The sequence below is a fragment of the Equus asinus genome, chromosome X (assembly GCF_041296235.1).
Source record: "Equus asinus isolate D_3611 breed Donkey chromosome X, EquAss-T2T_v2, whole genome shotgun sequence".
Taxonomy (NCBI): Eukaryota; Metazoa; Chordata; class Mammalia; order Perissodactyla; family Equidae; genus Equus; species Equus asinus.
In genome coordinates this window covers 113,751,755-113,772,103 of record NC_091820.1, presented here as the reverse complement: position 1 = coordinate 113,772,103, position 20,349 = coordinate 113,751,755, and the positions used below count along the sequence as shown (strand labels likewise).

The 20,349-nt window shown below is 41.3% G+C and overlaps 1 protein-coding gene and 1 long non-coding RNA gene across 7 annotated transcripts in view; one reads left to right on the top strand and one right to left on the bottom strand.

The window, feature by feature from the left end:
* Positions 1–20,349, bottom strand: part of GRIA3 (glutamate ionotropic receptor AMPA type subunit 3) — a 272,052-nt gene that overhangs the window by 185,782 nt on the left and 65,921 nt on the right. For all 6 annotated transcript variants that reach the window (XR_011499627.1, XR_011499628.1, XM_070502043.1 and 3 more), the window contains one exon: positions 18,728–18,967. Coding sequence is in view for 4 of the 6 variants with exons in the window: in XM_070502043.1 (XP_070358144.1) it covers positions 18,728–18,967 (240 nt within the window). In the remaining 2 variants the exon portion in view is untranslated. The remainder of the gene's footprint in view (positions 1–18,727; positions 18,968–20,349) is intronic.
* LOC139042654 (uncharacterized) overlaps positions 1–20,349 on the top strand; it is a 100,385-nt gene that overhangs the window by 14,653 nt on the left and 65,383 nt on the right. The window lies entirely within an intron of this gene.

Below are 20,349 nucleotides of genomic sequence, written 5' to 3'. Positions count from 1 at the left end.
GAAGGCAGGACTGGAGGGAGGAGGTACGGAAGACTCCCTTGAAATACTGTGGGTGGCATTCACCAGCTCTCAAGGAAAAGCTCCAAGTTTAGGGGGGCAGGTGGCCAGTGGAGGTTTTGAATTTACCAGAGGAAATTATCCTCCCCCTGTGTGCTCAGGATAAGATCTCAGAGCCAGGGAATGTTTGTAAATGGACTCTCTCATTTAAATAAATCCCACTTAAATATTTATCAGATCATGAATATGCATGTTTCTCTCAGAGCTGGAAAGAGAACGGCCATGTAATTTTTAGATGCCACATAAATAATGTAAGGGAGGGAAAAAGGGATCTTTGTTCTGTATTGACTGTGTATTTACAGCGTCTCAAGAGGTCTTGAAATAATGAACTGATTTTTCCCTTTCCCAGCCTAAATGTGCATGTGGAGCTTCACCTTTCCTGTCTTAAGGGTGATTTGCACTCATTTGTATCCTCAGGGAAGGATTTCTGAGGGCAGGAAAATGAGGATGGTCAAGTTTCAATTATTAGTGAGTGGGTTAGTCTTAGCAACCCACATCTTATCCCTCTCCTAGCTGGCTATCCCCACCCCAGATTGAGACAGGAGAGGGCAGTGAGCAGAGCTGGTCTTGCACCCCCAATTCACATGCTCAAAGATGAAGGCCTAGAAGGCACTTCTTAAAAAAGTAAATGACACCGAAGTGTGTAAGCACTGTCCTCCCCAGCCATGAAAAATTGGACTTGGCTCCAGGCATCCAGCAATTGTAGGGAAAAGGGAACAGGGCAATTCTGATGAGGGATGTGGGGTAGGTTGGAACACGATCAGGGAAGGGAGCTACAGACTGACTCCTACTTCACTTTTCATTTGGCTGAGAACCAGCTGTGACCGGAACCCAGGGCGTGAGCAGGTGAGAGATGTAGCCCTACACCTGAGTTCCCTCTGCTGGATTCTGTGTCCCTAATTGTCCTTCCACAGCTGCAGTCATGGCTTTGGGATTAGGCATGATTTGCCTGCTTTCGATACTTCTCTCCTCTATCAGTACGAGGAATTCAGAGAGGACTGGCTTATCTTTTTGCCCTAAAGCATCTTTAAAAATAACATCCTTTCCTGCTAATAAGAGAGCTGAAAGTTCCTGTGAGTGTGAAGTGGTAGAAAGAATACTTTCCTGGGAGTTAGGAAACAGGGCGTCTAGTACTAACTCCACCGCTTAATAGGAGTATGACGTTGAGCAAATCAATTAACCTTTCCATGCCTCGACTTCCTCATCTGTAAAATGAGGCCCACGACAGTACCTCCTTTGTAAAATATTGTGAAGATTAAAGGAGATGATGCATTTAAAAGGGTTAGCACAGAGCCTGGCACTTATCGAGTGCTCAGTCATGGGAGGATATTAGTCTGAGGAACTGATGACTCATTAGCCCCCAACCTTCCCCCCAAAGCCTGAGTCTTTCATTGTCAGTAAGGAAATAATCCCTTGACCTAAAACCATGTGGCAGTCTGGTGAAGTGGAAAGATTGTTGGATTCTGTGTTAGGAAACTTAGGTTTTAGTCCTGCTTTTACTACTCATTAGCTAGGTGGCCTTGGACAAGTCACTTCGCCTTCCTCGGACTATAGACGTCTTCATCTGTAAACCAGCAATGACACACCTGTACTTCCTTCCTCACTGGGTGTGAATGACAATAAAAGACATGGGAAAAGTGCTTGGAAGTGTAAAGTGGTATGTTCCTTTTGAGCAGCATTAATTAGAATGACTGCTCTTCCATTTCAGTGTGTTTCAGTTATGCAATAATTTTGAGCACTCAATGATGTATTAGGTGAGATCATGAAGGCAAATAGTTTATGGAGATATTTCTCTAATTTCAAGTTGAAACACTCAGAGAGCAAAAAGGATGGGGGCTAGGAGCAGAAATCAGATCCACAGAGCTCTAAATAGCTTAGCAGCAGCTATAAGGAATTATGAGGTCAGTGAGAAGGTTGTTTTTGCCTCCTATTTTTGTCTTTCCATCTCTTCTTCTAAGATGCCTTTTCAAACTGAAGGGGAAGCAGTACCTATAGATACACTGATAAGACATCCAGGATTTTCTGGAGTAGTCCAAATTTCAGGTATCTTCCTTCTTTTCTAAAAAGGAGATTCCTGAGGTTAATAACTAAATGTGGTTTCCTGTTGATGTTTTTGTAAAATTTTAATCATTATTATAAGTAATAATAGCTACCATTTACTGAGTACATTTCTGTTTATCAGACACTGTGCTAAGCACTCTCACCATATCTCATTTAGTTTTCATGACAGTCTAATTAAGTAGATATTATAACCACTGCCATTTTACAGATACTCAGAGAGGTTTTTGCCCAAGGTCACACAGCTGATTGATGTCAGAGCTGGGATCGAAATCCTCAGGCCTGCCTTAGAAAAACCACAAAGAAAAGAAAACATGTCAGAGCATGTGTCCTGTTTCTTTGTTCAGAAGACATGGCCACTGTATCACAGAATCTTGAACACCTGCTTGGTGAGGATAGCCTCTAAGATAAAGTGACGAGGAAGCCGGAGTTTGGGGGATAGTGACTTTAGATGTTTGAAGACTGTCAGTGGGGGTAATTGTTATCATATCTTCTCTGTTCATCTTTAAAGGCCACAAAAAGGATCCTTCCCATGGTCTCCTACAAAATGACGAGAGATTCCCCCATGCTCTCCAATTGTTGTCCTTTGCTTTCTTTTACCAGCCCTCGTAGTGGGTGATGCACACAATTGACTGGGTCCAGCCAGTCATATGGCAATGGCTGCAGGGAATGGGCCTGCAGGAGAAGGGAGAGACTGGAAGGGAACTTGCAACTACAGACGTGGTCATTACCCACCTTCCCCAACATTTGCCAGCTTAAGCCAAACAAATGTAAGACCATAAACTGAGCCTTGCTTCACAGTTCTAAGATTCAATATGCATACCATGAATCTAAGGGAACCAAACATGTGTCAGGAAAGACATATGCTCTGCTTTCTGTCAGCTTATTAAAAAATGAAAATATAGATATATTTTTGCTGGAGCCACTGGCTTCGAGATTTTCCAAAGAAGTTGTCTGTTCAGCTTAAGTTGCCTTTAGGCATTTCTATTTGCTTGTGAATGAAGAGAATGCCATTTTCTGTTTTATTATTCTCCAGAACATGTGCCAGTAAAAACACAAAAATGCATTGGTCCAGCTTTTCTAATCGCTCCCTTCTCTTCAGCAATGGGGTTAGCCTTAGCAATATGTGGGCTAGACAGAAGGCTGGCTATAAAATTAGGATTGCAGGAAGCAAATGAGCTCCCCCTCCCCCCATCACCAGTATTGCAATTCAAAAAGCAAGGCTTCCTTCCTTTGGCCTGAGGCTTTCTGCACTTGCCTAAAACTCAGAGATGTCTGAGTGAGGTTGTGCATCAGCCATTTCTACCTCCCTGTAGTGTAAATGAGTTTCCCAGCTCCTTTCCTGGGAACAGGTTCTGATTCTGATAGAGGAGAACCAAAATTAGCACATTGGAGAGATGAGCAGGGTGGCCTCAATGCACAGAAGGGACCAGGATAGGGCAGCTAGAGATCTTCATTCTATGTCTCAGTGGTCACTTCTTTTCTGTTACCCTTGTAAGAGCATAATAATAATGGCTAACACTTACAGAATGCTAACTAGGTGCTAGGAACTGTTCTAGATGACTTTCACGAATATAATTTGCACAACAATCTTCTGAGTTAGCTACAATTATTATCTCAGTTTAAAGGTGAGGAAACAGACATTTAACCCAGAGCCTAGCACTTGTGCTCATTCTTGCTAACCATGGAATGACCCAGGGAGTATATCATAGGAGCCATTGGTCTGATTAGCATTTGTGGACTATTCCTATTTAATGCGATAACCTGACTTGCTAATTGATGCAAGGAAGGGATAGAACTGGCTGGATTCTTTGGGTGGGTGAGTAAAGTAGCCCCCCTCATCCACGGAGGATATGTTCCAAGCACCCCAGTAGATGACTGAAACCGAGGATAGTACTGAACTCTATATATGCCACAATTTTTCCTATACATAGATACCTAGGATAAAGTTTAATTTATAACTTAGGCACAGTAAGAGATTAACAACAATAACTAATAATAAAATAGAACAGTTAAACAATACACTGTAATAAAAGTTACTGTAGGCCTTAGCAACCTGAACATACGATTTGTTTTCTTATTAAGTTGAGAACTTTTACCTTTTCACTTAAAGGAAGCACTTTACTGCTTCTCTTTGGCATATCTGAATTGTCAGCATCACTACTCTTGCGCTTTGGGGCCATTATGAAGTAAAATAAGGGTGACTTGAGCACAAGCACTGTGATACAGCAACAGATGATCTCATAACCCAGACATCTACTGACTACTGGGCGAATGGCATATACAGTGTAGATATGCTGGACAAAGGGATAGTTCACGTCCCGAGCAGGACAGCACGAGATTTCATCACATTAGTCAGAACAGCACGCAATTTAAAACTTATGAATTGTTTATTTCTGGAATTTTCCATTTAATGTTTTTGGACCGCAATTGACTGTGGGTAACTGAAACTGTGGATAAGGGAGGACTACTGCACATGAAGAACTTGGAAAGGTACATAAACCTTTTCAGTTCTGTAGGGTAAAGGATTACAGCAAACACTGTGATTCTGTGGCCACAGGATGATGAGCCTATTTTCCATCTTAACCATTTATCTACACAGCAGTTCTTTTAGCTTTAGGTAATTGCCCAGTCATACTTGGCATTTGATTTTAGCCTACGTCATTATGCCATTCCTCTTTATTCTCGTGAGATAGGGTGCAGAGTATATTACTGCCATTATGTAGATGAAAGAATTGAGACAGGGTATAAAGGCTAGGCTTTGGATTTTTGGAATCCCACATTTTAAGTAGAATTGCAGATTAAGAGACTCGCCAACTCGAGAAAATATGGGGCCAACCCATTTTTCAGAACATGAAAGCTTAGACTTAAGAACTTTAAAGATCTTTCTAGCTTGATGTGTCTAAGATTTTTTTTAATGCTCCTATCCAGCATTGTGCTAGGTAGATAAAAGTGCTGGGGTAAAACAATCACTTAGATAAGCTTAGTTCCTACTCTTGAAAATTACCACCTTATGAAAAACCATAACACATTTATACTACTGGAAAGAGTTAAAAAATGGAAGTCAATGGCTAGTTTTGGTAAATAACATTGTACTGCTTCCTGCCACACTGTGCCAAGTGGAAACCATTTATTCCTTTTCCAGGATTTTCAGGAGGAACAGACCTCCACCAAGAGCTTTCCAAGAGAGAAAGAGGCCTGACTAATCTTTAGAAGCCTTTTCTTAGCTCTCAGAGGTATAAAATGCTTCTTTGTAATAATTCTGTAGTTTGCTTGTTAGAACTTGGAAATTTTATAGCTGATGCAATTCTTTTCAATCTCTTAAGCAATATAAAGCCTCATGTCACATCTCTTTAGCAAAAATTACCAGGCTTATGATGTTTATTGTTGATTGTATTTGTTCCTGATTTGTGTCTGTCAGTTATTATGGTTTCAGGAACAGGGCTGGTCATTGTAAGATTAGCAAGGTTTGTTTTGGGGCCTTGACACCACCCTTTTACTCCCTGGATTCAGAGTCCTTCTCTTTTCTTTTGTGTCCCCTCACCCACTTCTATTTCTCCATACAACTATTTTGTATCCTATTCCTGCTAGTCCTTCAAAAGGGTGCTTCCTGTAGTTTGGGAATTTATAATTGAAGGGACATCTTTAAAGATCCCTTTCCCTGGGGCACCTCCATTTATTCCCACACTCAGCCAAGCCTAAGTAGGATAGAAGCAAGAAGGAAAATCTGTTACGAAATGGCACTATTTCCCGCCCACAGAAATGCTCTTTGGATTGTCTGTGACTGGCTTGCTTCACTGGGTACAGATAACTGAGAACCGACTGCATCAGCTCTCATGTCACTTTTCATCCTCATCACATTGCCTACGCAGACATTTGGAAATAATTTGCCTTATTTACTTTTTCACTGGGAACTGTGGAAATTAATATCATGCTGCTCTTGTCTTCAGAGAATTCATGTGGATCTCAAAATACCACTGATTGATATGAAATAGTGCAGTATCTGTACCCTAGCTCTTGAGATTCCTCAAATGTTGGTGACTCTACTGGCTGAGACTTAGGGACCATCTAGTGTATTGCAGGTTTGTCCTTTAGCCAGAAACCCAGAACTAAAGTTCCTACCACTGATGTTTGTTCTGCCTACAAGTTGGTTGGATCAGGAAGGTGATATTTTTGATAAGGAAGCTGGGTCACAGAAGAACTCAAAATCAGGGTTAGCTTAGTGTATAGGAGGTAGATGGGCATGTAATGTACGATTTGAGAACACAATCTACCCAAATCCATCTCCTCCACTAGCTCCTCAAGACCCCTAAAATCTCCCATTTTGTTTTTAGTTAAGGTTCTGTCATTTACTCATTCATTTGTTCAATTTACAAATAATAATAATCCAGGACTGTATTATACTCAGCATTTGCCACAGTGCTGGCAGAGATGAATAAGACAACAATATTGTCTTCAATAAATTCACAACCTTGTGAGGAAGATAAAGACATAAGCAGATAATAATAATACTATAGTATGATCGGTTTTATACTAAAGGTATATACAAAGTACTATCTGGATATAGGGCAGGCAGTGGTGGATACCGAAGCTTGGAGAAGCGAATATTTGAGCAGAATTTTGAAGGATATGTCATTTACCAGATTGTGTGTGTGTAAGTGGAGTGAGGGGGCTGAGTGCCAGAAAATCAGAACAGTATGTGCAAAGGCATGGAGGCAAAAAAAAAGACTCAGTACATGTGGCATATTGAAAGTAGCATAGTTCCATATGGAAAGAAGCATAGTTCCATATAAAGTATACAGCACTAGTGGGTAAGGGATGGGAGAAGATGAGGCTAGGAAAATGGGTCTGAGTTTAGCCGGATCATGAAGGGCCTTCTGTACCACGCTAAGAACCTAGGACATGACCCTAGGAGTAACTGGGTGCCACTGAAAGCTTTTAGGCAGGGGAGTGAGGTAAGGACGTGATGGGAAGATTAGAGCTTTCAGACGTGATGGGAAGATTGTTATCTGGTGGCAGTGGAGGAGGTAAGAACAGGGAGACGAGTTAGGAGGATGGCACAGGAGGTGATGGTACCTTGAACTTGAGTCGGTGGTGAAGGGGATGTAGAAGAGGGTTTTCGGTGATGAGATGTGAGGAATGATGAAGAGGGGAGATTCAAAGAGTAGGTTTCTGCTTTGGGCAACTGGGAAGTGCCATTTATTGAGCCTGGGAACATACATGGAGAAGAGGATTTTCTGGGAAGATGATAAATTCAGCATGTTGAGTCTGAGGTTCCAGTGGGGAATCAAGGTAAATGTTTTAGGGGAAACCTAGACATATGGATCCAGACTTGGGGAGAGCCTCTGGAAAGCCCATGTGAAATTGTAACTGTCTTGCCTGGTGAAGCATTTTGAATCTTTAGACAAATTGGATATATTCAAGAAACAAAATTGCATTATGTATTACCCTAGAAATTCCTATCATTTTTGGTAGGAAGTAATCCATTCATTTTACAGAAGGCTTGAGATTGCAGATGGCTGTGTGGGTCTTTGCTTTAAGAACTTGAAGGGTGATGGCGGTAAAGGCCTTGAGTGGAGGCGAGAATACTGTTGAGAATCCCAGCAAACCTTATTAGAACAAAACTTAGACATGAATTGTGGCAGTCCCAGACTTGGGAACATGAAGGGTTTTAAGATCTGCTGGGATATCCTAATGTACCAACTAGACATTGTTTCCTTTTCTCCTCTACCTAGCAGGATCCTGGAAAGCTTAAGGGCTGAGCATTAAGGGGTAATAAGCAAGAAGGAAACATGAGAGTGCTGAAGGTCTCTGGCTAATTTACAAAGCCAATATGGGTGAAAATTTTGTCTCCATAACCCTCCCCAAGAGCGGTCATTTGAAAAGGAGTTCTGGTTTCATTACAAATGGAAGTGTTATAATAGCTCACAGAATTTTAGAACCTAGAAGAAACACTCTAGATTCTACTTACTTATTTACATGTCTACGCTCCCCTTCTAAACTGTGAGCTTATTAGGGGTATGCACTCTGTTTAATTCACTTCCATAATCCCAGTATTGCCCCTGACACACTCAGTCTGTGCACTCAGGAATTGTTAGTTGAAGAATGATTGAGTCTGCTCTCTCCTTTTACTGATGTGGACTCAGGAATGAGGACCAGAAATGCTATGTGATTTGCCCAGGGTCACACAGCTACATAGCGACAGAGTGCGGCATGGAACTGAGGTTATGGTTTGCTGATGCTTTCCTTCAACATCCTTAATCAGGCCAATGACCTCTCACAAACAGGGTGTTCTTGATGTGTGGTTTGAGGCCCTGATTAGATGAGAAGAGACAGAATGTTCCTAGAGAACTTTCCTCTATTTCTCAGCATTTCTCCCCACCTCCTAGATGCACAGTGGACTCTTGGGATTATCTTTAAAAACTCAGGGCATAGGATGTCAGTACTCTGTGTGACCATTTGCCTATGAGAAGGCAAATAGGGCCCCTTAAGTCTCCAGTGAAATTTGTGTCCACCTCCAAAAATATCTTCCTTAATAACTCACTATGGATCTGTCAGCCATGAATTCATCTAAGCCTTTATTTAGGGGGAAGAGGAAGCTATTTATATTTTCAGTCTAATCCACCACTTGGTGTAATGAGTTCCATATGTTTCCTCCATTTTCTACCTGCTGTGAGAAGTAGGACTTCCTTTATTTGTCCTAAACTCACCTCTATGGGCTATATGCTGGTAAGACACACACACACGCATGCACACACACTCTCTCTCTCTCTCACACTCACATACACGTGATTTAGGAAGGAAAATGACCCCACTATTAATTGTTATCTTTGTTTACAAGCATATTAAAAATTCAAATGAAAGGAAGCTGAAGTAATGCAATTGAAAGTGAACACAGTAGCAGCTAATTACCCCAAGGAGAAGGATGTAAATCCTTGACAAAACAGAGGCCCGTTGACACAGGAATTGGTGGAACTAAACGAGAGGCATGCTATGAAATCAGTGCCTGGCCAAGCACTGCCTGTCTGTGGTGAAGTTGAAGCACCCCGTAAAAGTTCGGTGTGGCCCAGGAACACAACCTGTCAGCCTCCTTGCCTGACATGATCTTAATTAGCCTCTGTTCTACTGCCGAGAAGGCCCGCTGAGGCAGTTAGCACCAGAGAATTAATCAGATTGTTTGTAGAGTCGACAAAGCAGGACAACAGCCGACACTGGCAACTTATTGATTGGAAAGAAACCAGGAAGACCGGGAGTGATGTAGTCTCTATTGGTGTCCCCCTTTCCCCTGAATGAGGGTGCTCCACAGAGACCGTGGGGGGAGGAGGAGGGGAGAGTGAGCTATGCTCCATCTTAACCTCTGACCCCCTCTCTCCCCAATCATATTCTGTCTTCCTAGCTCTCATACACTTTTCTGCAAAGGCATCATGTGTAGCTGTGCGGATGCCAAACAATGTGTTTGATTGCAAGAGAGAGGGAGAGAGCGCTGTTGATTTTGTTGCGAATTGCACTTTTGCTACAGGATTAGTTGGGAAAATGGAATTTTGCCAGTATTTCCCTCCCTCCCTTTGTTTACTGCCTATCTTCAACAGCTCTGTAATTGCTTTCCATTTAGTAAAAGGAACTTGTTCCTTTTTTGGTTTTTCTTTTAATTGTGTTTCTTGCCCTGAGCTCTGACGTTTGGGAGCGTTGATGGGAGTACCATGTTGTTTTGGTTCTAGATACAAACTTGGCTTTAGCAATCAAGGCAAGGTCATTGCTAGGGGTGGCAGTCGGGTAGTCAACTCAGAAAAATGTCTAACTTCTTCCATGGAGCCTTCCCTGATGAGTCCAGTTTGCCTAATGTGAACTCTTTCTTATTTGGACTCCCACAGTACTTCAAATCTGTACTCCACAATCTAGCTATTGCTTATGCTATTTTGTACTTATCTTTGCTTCATGTGCATTAATCTTATTCTGTCTCTCCGACCGTAATGTAAGCTCTTCAAAGCCAAAGTCTCTATCTCCCATTGAACATAGCTCTTAGCACCAATCTAGGCACAGTTAGAGACACTCAATAAATGCTAGATTGGTTCATTGACAACTCCTTGAGTATTTCCTGCAACCATTTGTTCTCTGACTCTGCTGCCACCTTGGCGCTATTGATATTTTTGCCTGCGTAATTCTTTGTTGAATAATTTTTGTCTGGATAAATTTTTTGTCTTGGGCACTGCAGGATGTTTAGTAGCATTTGTGGCCTCTACCCACTACTAAAAATGTCTCCAGACATTGCAAAATGTCCCCTGCGGGGGGTGGGGGCAAAATCACTGTTCCTCCCCAATGAGGACCACTGCTCTATAATGATAATAAAATAATAAGAGGTAAAATTGATTGAGCACGATACTGTGTTCAGCTTGGTGCTAAAGACATTACACGCACTCCTTTGTTTCACTTCCACAACAATCCTACCCTGACTTTAATTGTTGTCTAAAGGGGCTCCAGGGGACGAATCTCAAAGTCATAGCTGTAGTCTGTCCCTTCCCCAAGGAACATTTAGAAGAGCCTTCTCAAGGATCTCTCAGGCTCAACCCTGAATGTATAGAACACATCAGCTAACTCTTGATGGGGTAAGGACCACCCATTCACTGAAAACTAGATATTCAGCTTAGTGAGGGTTAATTCCTCAAGGAGCTTGATGAAAAGCAATGCAAGGTCAAAGCAAAAGCAACCCTGCCAGCTGGCACCTCCTTTTTTCAGAGATGTGAATACCATTCCAAACAGCTAATGCATAGTAGGGGGGCTAGAGATCTATTTCTTTTGCTCATATGATGGCATTTTAGCTCAGGAAGCAGAATTTCTAGCTAGCCCACTGAAGTGTCATTCGACCCTAAATCCTGACCAGCTGTCTTGCAAACAATGCAATCAGTCACAAGAGGAACAGGGCAAAAGAAGGTGGATAAACCAGTGCACATTTGTCCTTCTATGGGGGAGGGCGACTACTCAAAGCACATCTCCTGACAGTAACACCATCTCTGAATATGAAGGACAACCCAAGAAAGAAAATTTGACATTTTAGCTTAATGTGTCTCTGGAGAGGAATGTATCTCTGGCTGTGAAGTCAATTCAACCTCAAACTCACTGCCACCAAGGAGTTAACAATACATTAAAATGAGTCATGTCATTTGATGGAGAAATATTCTACTTATGGAAAATACCTTTATAGGAAAACTGCCTTTCTGAGTATGAGCTGGAAATATTACAGTAAACAGGATCTAATCACAGCGAAGCCTTTTTTCAGCTTTGCATGACAGCTGTAAAAGATGACAGTATTTATTAATAGTCGCTGCAGTCTAATCTGCAGCATTGGAGAGCTACAGCAAAATATGTTAAGCTACTGAAAGAACAATTTCCACAGTAACTAATATTCAGCTTTTGAAAGAGTAGTTTAATGTCTTGTGATTTTTTTTCCCCTACTGATGGTCCAACCCCAGGAACAAGCTACTAAGCTAATAACCTTTGTGGAGAGGAAGTGTTTAAATGATAATTTATTTCAAGAGCTGACAACAAATTGCTCGGCACTTTCTCTTTTTATGCCCCAAAGCAGTCAAGGATGTGCAAATCGAAGTATTAAAAAATATGACAGCTTCAGTATTTTCATTTGCAATGAAATTCTCATTACAGACATATGTACAGTCTTTTATTCACAATCCAGTCCAAATAGTCATTCACTATTATTATTGTGCAGGCTCTCAAGACGCTCTCATAGTTGAAGACTCATCACAATAGATTAGGCAGGCTGCAGACACTACCAAATGTCTCAGGTACTGTCAACCCCGATTATTGCTGCTCAAACAGGGGAATTTAGTATCTGTCTCTCACAGGATAATGTACTCTCTGGGCCTTCCTAATTTATTCAGATGTAAAAAGTATCTTGAATTTCAATAAAAACTCTCTTGGCTTCGCTTTTCCCAGAAGGCAAATGGACATGACTAGAATTGGAACCATCTGTTACCTTCACACATCCTTTAATCAGTTCTTAAAGTGGAGAAGAAAAAGTAATCCATGATAGTCTGTTTCCTTAAATCAAGGTACCTGCTAGTTTCCTTTAAAGTTCCTGCCAAGTAGCCACGGCAGATCATATCATCGGTCTCACCTTGCTTTCTTCTTCCCCAACCAAAAATAGCCCCTTATTGGTGAGGACCTGCAAGTTCAGATCTTTCTGTGTGCTAGAAACTCTCTCTGCCCCAGAGAGAAATCTACAAGTTCCCGTCACCTCAGAATCAGGTCCCCACCACACCACTCCATGAGTGTACACCATGGGCAAACCCACCTGTCTGGCTGCATTTGCTTCTTTTGCTACTCCTCTGCCCCTTAACCTGGATTTTTGACCTGCTGCCTATCTGGATCCCTGCAACTCTGGGACCAAAAGCTCTTGTGTTCATTTGTGGACATCAGGCTTTAAGAAGAAAGTTGCCAACTGGAGTGCATCCATAGGAAGAGAGGGTCTAGGTACCAGACCCTTTGAAAACTGGCTGAAGGGAAGAAGTAATAGCAGTTTTCAAACATTAAAAATGTGGGAGGCAGTATGTCAGTGCAGTGAACAGTTCATATAGACTGTGGAATGTGGCAGACCAGGGTTGAAATCCTGGTTTCATTATTTTTGGCACACTAACCTGTGTAACTCTAGGAGCCATCATTTAACCTTTTTATGCCTTGGTTTCCTCAGTTGTAAAGGCGCGGGGATGCCATGAGGACTAAGTGTGATAATCCATAAACTCAGGGCCAAGTGCATAATAAGTGCTTAAGAAATGGCAGCTGCTCTTATCAAACTAAGATGATAAAATTATGACAATAATAAGGATTTGTTGATTTGTGCCACTGATTGGTATAGGGATGTGTATGCTTGTGTGCCTGTGTGTGTGTAGAAAAGGGCAAAGCTAGGTTAGGTAAGTAGGTGGTAAATGACAACATGCAGGAAGGTGTGAGGAATTGAAGATCTGCTTGTCTCTCAGTAGAGTTCAAATCCAGTCAGTCTGAAAACATTCACAGTCCTCTGAGAAAAGGCCCTTTTCTCCTTGTCCTGGGGAATCTCTTTACCTGTAAAGCCCTTCAGGATCTTCCAACATTTTTCCACCTTCCTAGCTCTCTGGCAACACTTTAATCTTTTCACAAGGTGCTTGCTCTAATCAATGCAAATGTCATTGGTGGATGGCGGAACAGTCGGGTAAAAATGGTTTTTGTACAGGCCCCTGAGATAAGTCACTGTTTCAGCAACAGGATGCTCAGCTTCTCAAAGGCAGGACCTGATTCTGCTTCTCTTAAACACTGCCAGTGGCCTAGCACAAGCTAGCACTAGGAAATGCCCAATAATTACTTGTTGACTGCCGAACTACTTGTTGCCCCTGCCCATGTTCCTGCCACAACCTTCCAGAGCAAACAGAAAGATCTGTTAGAAGGCTGTTGACTTCCAGAGAGTTACTTGGGAACTGAGAAGGGAGTTTCAAGTTGAGAAAGGGAAACAGCAGGAGTTTATTGAACACTAGCAAGAAGGTAGGGACTAGTTGCCTCAAAGAGCATTTACAGCTATTATCTCATTATCTAAGCTGAGAGCCACAGCCTAGGCCAGATTCTTTCATCTCTGTGGGCTGTGCCAATTGAAGCCAAGGAGAGTTGTCAGGTGCATGAGAGAGTCTGGCTGCAGTTCTCAAGTATGTTGCTCTTCTGGGGGAAACGTTAGTACCACAGAGAATTAGGTCACTTGCACCCAAAAGACAGGTCTGATAGAAAACTGGAAGAGGTGGCTACCTCCCTGGCATGGCCTTACGACTTTCTATATATAGGAAGGTGTGTGGGCAAGGGACCTCTAAACTAGACTCACGGTGCCTAGGATCCCAGAATTATAAAGCCACACTTTGGATTAGAGTTCTGTTCCACAGAAGGCCCCTACCTGAATAGAAATTTCTTCCCTGGATGCACTAACACATCAAGCCATTAATAGCCATATTTATATTAGCATGAATAAATTGGTCAACTGAACTGTTGTCACTAGTAGAGAAAGACTATTAATCAGTGGAAACGAAATGTAGGACGGGAAAGTTTTTATGGAGGTGTAGAGGCAGGTTGGATAAGAGATATTGAGGCTTTGCTCCTGCCAGGGAGGGCCGGTGTAGACATGTGCCATAGTGAGAAGCCCTGGGTAAATAAAAAAGTGGTGTCAATAAAGAGGAGAGGGTACGGGGGGTGCAAATATCACACTTAGTCAACCTCATAATTTTTCCAAGGACTGCCTTTTTATCTATATAGCCCCAAGAGCATAACTTTAAACTTTCCTTAATGAACCAAGATGGTATCTTAGTAACTAAGCAAACTGATGACGTGTAAACACAAACTCAGACCTTTCTCTGCAGACAGAAATCAAAGTGTAACCAACCAAGCCTTGAATCCACTCAATGTTTCATAATTTCAGAGATAATATTACTCTGATTGTGCTACAAATCTTTTAAATGACCTCAAATGTTTAACCCATTTCTCAGCTCCTCACTCATCCCTGCCCTTATCCAGTGGAGTCACATCATTTGTATATTTAGCTTATTTCAATGTAATTATACGTGTTCCCTTCTGTCTCTGTCTTCCATTTCTCTCTTACATAATTTAAAATATTCTAAAATTATATTTTGCAGTTGTAATTTCTCCCCATAATTTTTATTACTAAAGCAATAGATGATCATTGTAGAAAATTAGAAGATACAGAATACTTTATCGAATATTTTGAAGAATCATACCACATAATTTGATTTATAAACTGAGTTTGCTCTTCCTCCCTCCCTTCTTTCCTTTTTTCCTTTCTTTCTTCCCTCTTTCTCCCTCACCTCTTTCTTCCTTCCTTTCCCTTTCCTTCCTCCCTCCCTTCCTTCCCTTCTTTGTTTTTCTCTCTTTCAGCCCAACATTAAAAAAAACACATCAGCTTATTCTTGATGAATCAATAATGGAGTTGGAAAACACTATGTATATACCTAGGCCTGTGCTATATACCAGGGTAGGCACAAAGTATAAACCTAGGGGCTAAGCAATTGTTTATTATCACGCTGGAGAGAAGGGCTTGGGAAGAAATATAGCAGACCCCATAAAAGTAAAATAACACTGGAAAGCAGTTATGTTAAGTGCCAAGTGAATGACATGGACAAAAGAGTTCTGTGGGCATTCAAAGGCGGGCAAGATCTCTGCTCCTGAAAACTGGTTCTCCTCCTGCCTAGTCACCTCAGTAAATGGAATCACCATCTTACCCAGTCTCTCAAGCCAAAAGCTTAGTAGTCATCCGTGAAACCTTCTTTTGCCTCACATCCCACAGTCAATCTGTCCCCCAGTTCTGTCAATTCTGTGTCCAAAATATATTTCAACTCCATCCACTCTTCTCCATCTCCAGCCTAGTGTAAGCTGCCATCATTTCTCACCTAGATGACCACAATGGACTTTTAATTGGCTCCCTTCCTTCACTCGTGAACCATACTCCATTCTCTACAGAAAGCTAAAAGCGATCATATGACTCCCCTGCTCAGAATCCTCCAATGACCTCTCTTTGCAGTTAAAATAAAATTCATACTCCTTACCATGGCTCCTGTCCATGCTCCATGGCTATGATCTGGCTCCTGTCTACCTCTGCAGTCTCATCTCACTTAACCTCCTCACCACCTTTTAGCTACACTTGTCTTCTTTCATTTCTCAAACACCCCAAGCTCTTCCCTGCCACAGGACCTTTGCACTTGCTATTTTCATTACTTAAAACTCTTTCCCTCTATTCTTCACATAGCTATCTCTTTCTAATCCTTTAGTTCCCAGCTTGAATGCCCCCTCTCAATGAGGCCATCACTGAGAATTCTTTTAAAATTAGGTCCTACTCATTAGTATTAGTATCTGTTTCTTTGCTTCTTTCACAGCACCTTGCCTAAATGTGTAATTATTTTATTTGTTGGTTTACTTGTTTTTTCTCTCTCCCTCACCAGAATTTAAGCTTTATAATAGCAGTATTCATGTCTATCTTGTTTATCATTTTAACCCTAGCACCTACTGAATGAATGAATGAATCATTGTGAGCTGGAGTGGTCAGGGAGGACTACCTTGGGGAGGTAGAGTTTGAAGCGGGTTTTGAAAAATGAAAGGATAGGCAGTATTTTCATAATCACAATGAAGGAGAGAATTCCAGGTAGTAGTAGAAGCGAAGTTGCTGAGGTAAGAACGGTTCTGGGACATTTAGGCAAGAGTGGAAAATGGGAGTTGCCTGCAGAGGAAGGTTCTCATTAGGTAACACAGGGACAACAGATCTGTTAGTTAGTTGAGGCATAATTATGTTGAGTCTTGAAGAATAGAGTACTTTTTTTTCAATGTGGGCAATAGAAGCCATTGAAAATTTTGGAACAGGGTCATGCAGTGTTTTAAGAAGGCTTTCCAAGGGGGAATTAGTATTAAAAGTTTATGGAACGTATTTCTTAAGTAGAGAAGATTAGTCCCACCAGCTAAATGGCTCCAGAGGAAAAAATGTGAACACACATGAGTCAGAAAGGTTTCTTTTGGCTGCATGATCATAGAATTGTCCAAGCTATTTAGTGAGATGATTTGAGAAAAGAGCCGGGATAAGAAATAGACATAGATGGACTTCTGCTTCCTTTCCTCTAATAGAGAGCTAATAAGCAAAGAAGAATCATGGGAGATGAGAAGAAAATACATTAACTATATCTCCTGCTTTTGAATAGATGAGAGGTGACAGTATTAGTAGAACTCATATTTAGTTTTCAAAAGTTTCAGAGAGAAGCTGTCTGATTTACAAACATCAGTTCTAAAAATTAGATTGTTATGCAGTATATTACACTGTATACAGCACATGGAAATAGGCTAATTCATCCCCAGTGTTTGAAAGAAATGAAATGTGTTAAAATTTAGCAAATTATGAATTAAAGTGTTCAAACTATTTTGGTACCCTAGGCAGGCAAGGCTGCGCAGGAACACAGCACTCCTTCCTGATTCCGCCCCTTGTTAATGTTCTCTTCCTCTTCCCAAAACCCCATCTCCCTCTTCTCTTGCAATCCAAAACTTAAATATCCTTCAAGACCTAGCTCCTCTAGCCTTTTCTAAAAACTCTGCCTTTTCACAATTCTTACAGCAATCAGAGTCTGTAGTGGAGTGCTCGGTTTGAGACTGTCCTGTGCTGTTCATGAATTGTTTTATGAATATCCTCTTCTATCTACCCCCATTATATTATATAAGCTCCCATCACAAGCTTTGAATACACCATTGGGGATTGATAACATCTTGTAGAACTGGTTGACTAACTGATAATATATAAATTGGGATTAGTAGCAAGATACAAAGTGTCCCGTGTCGGGGATAATATCTCACAAAAATCACGAACTATTACATTAAGACAGGGCACACTTTTGGTGAGGAGACCAAGGCCAAGAGAGTCTCAATAAATTGGACAAGTTCAGAGAGCTAGTTAGTGGCAGAGCTTGAACTATAACTCTGGTCTCCTGCTTCAGGTTCCTGAAATTTGATAAAATCTTGGCGGTAAGTACCATAGGTAAATACAGGCCATAGTATTTCCTAACAGGGTTTGGTGATGCATCATAATGAGAGTGGAGTGAAGAGTACTCTAGGTTCCCCCAAACCAAAATGGCCCTTCAAGTTAAGTTACCTAGAATGCCGTCCTTTCCTGGGACTCCCTCAGGAAGACAGGCCTTCCATTTTCTCCTCCCTTTTCTGAGTAAGAAAACCCTGAGTCAGAGAGAACCATTCCCAGCTTATAACCAGGGTTAGAGGCAAACAAATGATAAAGTAACATTGTCTTTTGGAATCTCATAGTGATAGGATCTCCTTGTTTTACTGAGGAACCCCTCAAAGATAACTGGGTTTTAGAGGAGTCTGTTTAGCTGAGTTATGATATGTGCACGTAACTGTATGCTATTGAAGATCAGACCCCTAATTTATGAGACTGTTTTAATATGTGTCCTCAATATATTACCTCACTATTAGAAAAACCATCCATTTCTGAAGCCCAGTTTGGCCGGTCTCCGCCCATTATTTCCACCACATAAATATTGAAGCCCTATAATCTGAAGATCTAATGTGATCTGGTGGAACAAGCTCTGGAAGCAAGAGACAATGACACCAGTTCTAGCTCTGTGGTTAAACCACTGTGAAAACACACTTTTCCTCTTTGGGCTTCAGTTTTCTCATCTATGAAATGGGGATAATTATAGTCTCTGACAGGATTAATTTTCCAAAACTTTCCAGTTTAGGCCTCTCTCTATTTTAGACTAAGCTGCTTTTACTTCGTGTATTTTAGGCTCGATAAATTATTTTTGGGGGACAGCATTCTTTTTCAATAACAGTGACTCAACCAGGAGGGTATTTCAAGCCCCTTTTCAGAGTCGGGGGTGGGAGGAAGTTTGAAAAAATTAGATTTTAAAATTACTATTCGTTCAATATTTTAGTATTAATCTTCAACTCATTTTGAATATTAGACACAATTTAAAGACTATCAGATTTTATTTATTGGAAGAGAAGGAAACAAACGTGATTTGGGGAAGGTTGGATACCACTGTTACGTGAATATTCAAAGAGGAGAGCAGATACCTCTTCTTACCTCTTTCTGTATCGTAGAGGTACACAAACTTCTCCCACTTGTAGTGACCCAGAAGACTCAGAATAGCGCCCTTCAAAGCTGGACGCATCTGGATGACAAACTGCACGTCTGCGTCAGTGGGGAAGCTAGGCGTGACAAAGGACGTGTGCAGGGCCCCACAGAAGGAGGTCAGAGTGTTCATTGACATCTGGTCATAAAATCCAAAGATAGCATATACTCCTCTCGAGAACTGGGAGCAGACTGCAATGAGAAAAAGAGAAAGAAATTTCAATAGTCCCATTGTCCCTTGTTGCATCTTGGAGGGTTGGAAACACAATATATACTTAGGCTTTGACCATGTAGTTAGGCTTTGGTTCTAAATGACATGCCTCAAAAGAAAACCAAGATCTCTGAAATCTCTAGAAGCTGTTGACAGCCTAGTTGCCAAGTAGGAGAAGAGTAAGGAAGGGAAGAATTTATTCACTCATAAGTAGAAAATAAAAACAACAGTAACAACAAACACATAGACATAGAGATTAGATTGGTGGTTTCCAGAGGGGAAGGGGTGGGAGAGAGGAGGGCAAAAGTGATAATAGGGCATATGTGTACAGATGGTAATTAGTCTTTGGGTGGTGAACATGATGTAGTCTGTACAGAATTCAAAATATAATGATACACACCTGCAATTTACATAATTTTATAAACAAATGTTACCTCAATAAAAAATTAAGTTTAAAAAGACTGTAAAATAAAAAAAGAATTTATTTGATTGAGTTGAATACTCTCTATGTCTACCATGAGCAAGAAACTAAGAAAATATGGGAAGGAAAGAGGTGAAGATTGTTTTACCCTCTTTCAGCAACCCTCCCAGCTCACCCCAAAGCACTCTATGTTCTTGTACTTTCACCATAGCTGCCCAGAGGCCTCTTAGTGTACCCACGCCTCTATCAAGGTACAACTGTCTTGTGTCCCACCTCTTTGGTGTTTTTTCAACTAGGTGACAATAATGACTGATGATTTAGTCAGACAAACTTCTAATGTGTCTGCTAGGAAATGTGTTACTCCTCTTAGGCTACATAATGCTTTAACATAATTATGATTATGACCCTTAACGTAGGCTACTAATGAAGAGGATTTCAGATTCTGGGTAGGCCATAGGGAAGACTGGCCTTGCAGTGCCCAGCGAGTTACAAGGTAGGTCGGCCTATTCTGTCCAAGCATAAATGGCAAAGTTCTATCTTGATATTTTTATATTTCTAGATCTATTAGCCCACATATAGAACTTTCACGTCCCCCTCACGATCGTGGTCAGCTTTTCTTCATTTCAAAGTGGGCCACACCACCACCTCTTCCCTGTTCTGGCCCAGATGAGCTTAAAAAATATAAACGAGTTTCAATATTAGCTTAAGTAGAACATAATTAGCAAAGCAAATCAACTACAACAACACCATGTGCTGCATTCCCAAACCAAGTGGAAATGATCTTTAGATTATCTGCACTACTGCTCCCTTCCATTCATGCGAAGCAGACAGAAGAGGCAGCTGATAATGTGGTATGATTTAAGGGGTCCTGCATCATCTCCCTTACCTGCTAGGAAGCTACTGTTTGGCTTACTTCTTCAGGTTTAGGGTGTTAAAAAAAAG